The sequence below is a fragment of the Bison bison genome, unplaced genomic scaffold (genome assembly GCF_000754665.1).
Source record: "Bison bison bison isolate TAMUID 2011002044 unplaced genomic scaffold, Bison_UMD1.0 scf7180017864484, whole genome shotgun sequence".
NCBI classification, from domain to species: domain Eukaryota; kingdom Metazoa; phylum Chordata; class Mammalia; order Artiodactyla; family Bovidae; genus Bison; species Bison bison.
This window is the reverse complement of record NW_011495044.1, coordinates 2,149,609-2,153,038: the sequence shown is the minus strand read 5'-3', so window position 1 is coordinate 2,153,038 and position 3,430 is coordinate 2,149,609. Positions and strand designations below refer to the sequence as shown.

Here is a 3,430-nt window from a genome sequence, read left to right as displayed (position 1 = left end):
ACCCTGGTGCTGGGAGGGATTGGGGGCAAGAAGAGAAGGGGATGACAGAGGATGAGATGGCTGGATGGCATCACTGACTCGATGGAGGTGAGTCTGAATGAACTCTGGGAGTTGGTGATGGGACAGGGAGGCCTGGCGTGCTGCGATTCATGGGGTTGCAAAGAGTCGGACACGACTGAGCGACTGATCTGATCTGATTGGCAGATTGGTTGGAATTAGCCTGGAGATAATGGTGGGGAGGGCCTTCTAGGAAAAGGGAACTATATTCTTGGGCCAGAGTCTATACGAGATGGGGACCCAGTGAAAGTTTTGCAGAGGAGATTCTTGGAATGAACCCACTGGCTTTCACATCACTTAAAGGTACACACCAAAGCTGTGGTCACCTGGGCTCTCAGGGTGACAGGGGGACTCTGGTGTAGAGAACTCTCACCTTGAAACAGGAGACGAATTTTGACATGAACTTTCTCCTCAGTGCTTCAGTACCATCTGCAGTGGTAGATGTAGCTACAAGGAAAACTAGTTTCGTATTTCTTAAATCCTTCATCTATCTTCATGTGCATTGAGCATGAAGAGAGAGCTTAGTAAAGTAATTGGATGAGTAAGTAATGATACTTCTAAGTAACACTTTAAAGACAAATGTTACAGAATTTATTGTTCTGCTTGAGAAGCCATCCCTTCGAAGCAGTTACATAGGGAAGGTCCCTCACTTATTCTCAAAGGTGCTGCTGCTATTATTCTAAGTGTCTTTATAACTCCACTTTGCAAAAAAGCTCTCAAGCCTCTAGGGCACACTTTTAAATGTCCTCAGTGTTGGCAGAATTGCCTTTGAGGAAACATTTTCTTTTTAACAGTCAAAAGTCACCTGGAGCTGGAACAGATGAATAGCAGCTCTGGGGCTGCAAACCTTTTCTCTTGGATTACTGGCACTGCTGCCTAGATAACCTCTGCTGCCATTACCTCCTTCTCCGATCCATTTTCTACATCACACCGTATTTAATACATTAAGATACCATGTGTCAGGGACTATGCCAGATGCCTCAGGAACTGGTAGTCCTATAGGGAAGATGTAAGGAGTGCAGTACAGTGTGTGAGGAGAGGAAGGGTCTCCTAATCTAGTAACACCTGAGGCAAGATGCAGAGGATGAAGAATTAAGCAGACAAAGGAGAAAGGAAGAACAGAGGGAATAGAATGCAGTAATTCAAAGGAAGCAGTTGTAAAAGGGTCACCTGGAAGGTTGGACAGGGGATGTGAAAGAAGATTGGAAGCTAAGTCTAGAGGTCATGCAAGGTCCTGCCAACCACATTAAGGAATCTGGACAATTCTGTGGGTCACTGAAAGATTTTAAGTAAGACAGTGTCATGATCAGATGGCGGTTTCAAACACGATGTTGGTGTGGGGACTATTAGAGTAAGAAAAAATGATAACTGCGGTGCTCTAAGCCAGAGTTTGGCAGGCCAGGTATTTTCTATTTTTCAGTGGTTCATGAGCTAAGGATGATTTTTAAATGTTTAAATAGTTGGGGGAAAAGGGTTTAAACAGTTGGAAAATGTAAATATTTTGTGACGAAAAACTGCACGAGATTCAAATTTCCATAAGTTACTTTTTGGGGGGAACACAGATGCACTTGTTTACTGATTGCCTATGGTTACTTTCAGGCTCTATAAAGTTGAGTGGTTGAGATGGAATCATCTGACCCCTAGAGAAAAAGTGTGCTTACCCCTGCTCTGGGGCTTCCCAGGTAGCTCAGTAGTAAAGAACCTGCCTGCCAATGCTGGAGACATGAGTTCGATACCTGGGTTGGAAAGATCTCCTGGAGAAGGAAATGGCAACCCACTCCAGTATTGTTGCCTGGGAGATCCCACAGACAGAGCAATATGGTGGGCTGCAATCCATACAGGTTACAGAGAGTCGGACAGGACTTAGCAACTAAACAACCACCCCTGCAATGAGCACTAGATGATGATGGCCTACATTAGAGTAGCAGCAGTAGGAATAAGGACTGGATTGGCATTTAGAGATTTTCTATGACTGATTCAGGGAGGCGTTTAGGAGGTGGAATTGACAGCCGAAATGATACCGATGGGGTAAGGACTACCACACTAGCCTCCTAGGCGGCTTCCCTACTTCCAAGGTAGCAACCCATTCTCTGCTCCCTAGCAATACCAAAAAAAAAAAAAAATTCCAGTCCCTATTTCAACTCTAAAATTACCCTTCTCACTATTGCCCTCAAGTTTCAGATAAAATGTTCCTAATTTAACCCTGCCTTCCTGTATAACCCAGCGTCTTCATTCTGGTCCTGTGTAACTACTTTACTTCCATTTTCCCCAGACCCCATCTCTTCCCTCTGTGCCTTTGCATAAACCTCCATGTGCTTGAAGTCGGCTACCTTCTTCCCACGGCCACTCCCAAAACGCTTTGTGCATTAGCAGCGCTGGGGTGTTTGGTATGTCGCATTTTGAATTTGTGCCTTCATCCCTAGGCTGAGTTTAAGAAGGCTGCAACTGGCGAACTTGTCCATCCCCAGGAGATAGCAGACGCCTAATAAAGAACGAAGGTGAAGGGCTTCATCTACATTATGTGGCAGCCTCAATTATGGCTGTTGTAAGAATAAAATGCCTAGCTTGCGCAATAAAGTTGAAATTAAATCTTTTTTGTGGCCAATACAAAAAGACGTGAATACTTAACCAGACAGTCCTATGCTTGGAAGGCAGGTCCCCATGGAGTACACCCCCGCCCTCCGCCCTCCGCCCTCAATATTTTTAACAGGGGCTTCCTAATAGCTAGCATGATCCCCCCCGCAGAGTGACTGGTTCGCCGTAAACCGACGCTCTTTGAATCCAGTCGTTTAAGTATGTTCCAGAAACTCTCGGCTCTGCCGCGAGTACACGGCCATTGTAGAAAAGACGGCTCTATCTGCAGTAATGGTCTGAGGTCACAGGGACCATATTTGGAGCAGGGCGGGAGGGAGGCCTTCTCCACATGCAGCTACGGTGTCGTCGGGCCCCGTTCCAAGCCCCCAGGTCAGGCCGGGTAATCCCGGCGCAGGCATCTGGCCGTACCTTTCCTTCGGCCAGGACACAACCCTGGACTTGGAGCCGGCCCACCCCGGCTGCAGCCTCGTGAAAGTCACGTCCCCTCTTGCCCGTCCTCTCGGGTTCTCTATGGTTCTCGTGGTGACTCTACTCTAATTCTAGTTCCGGTCTCTATGGCGGCAGCAGAGGCAGGAACGGTTGTAGGTCGGCCGAATTAGCCGCCTAAAGGCCAATGAGAGTGGAGGAGTGAAAGAGTATTAGCCAATAGAAACTAGGAGTTGTGGTCAGGTGGTGAGATTGACAACACTACTGACCATTGAACGATGCTTAGGGCGGGTCGCTCGCAGGGCTTATCCCGCCCGTCCCGCCATTCTCGCTAGTTCGATCGGTAGCGGGA

At 47.4% G+C, this 3,430-nt stretch overlaps 2 protein-coding genes across 2 annotated transcripts in view; both read left to right on the top strand.

Moving 5' to 3' along the window:
* PPIH (peptidylprolyl isomerase H (cyclophilin H)) overlaps positions 1–2,646 on the top strand; it is a 25,071-nt gene extending 22,425 nt beyond the window's left edge. The window contains exon 10 of the mRNA XM_010862656.1: positions 2,481–2,646. The gene's annotated coding sequence lies outside the window, so the exon portion shown is untranslated. The remainder of the gene's footprint in view (positions 1–2,480) is intronic.
* The window catches only part of YBX1 (Y box binding protein 1), a 24,611-nt gene that overhangs the window by 1,462 nt on the left and 19,719 nt on the right, over positions 1–3,430 (top strand). Inside the window, exon 2 of the mRNA XM_010862806.1 lies at positions 2,843–3,031. Within this exon, the coding sequence (XP_010861108.1) occupies positions 2,843–3,031 (189 nt within the window). The remainder of the gene's footprint in view (positions 1–2,842; positions 3,032–3,430) is intronic.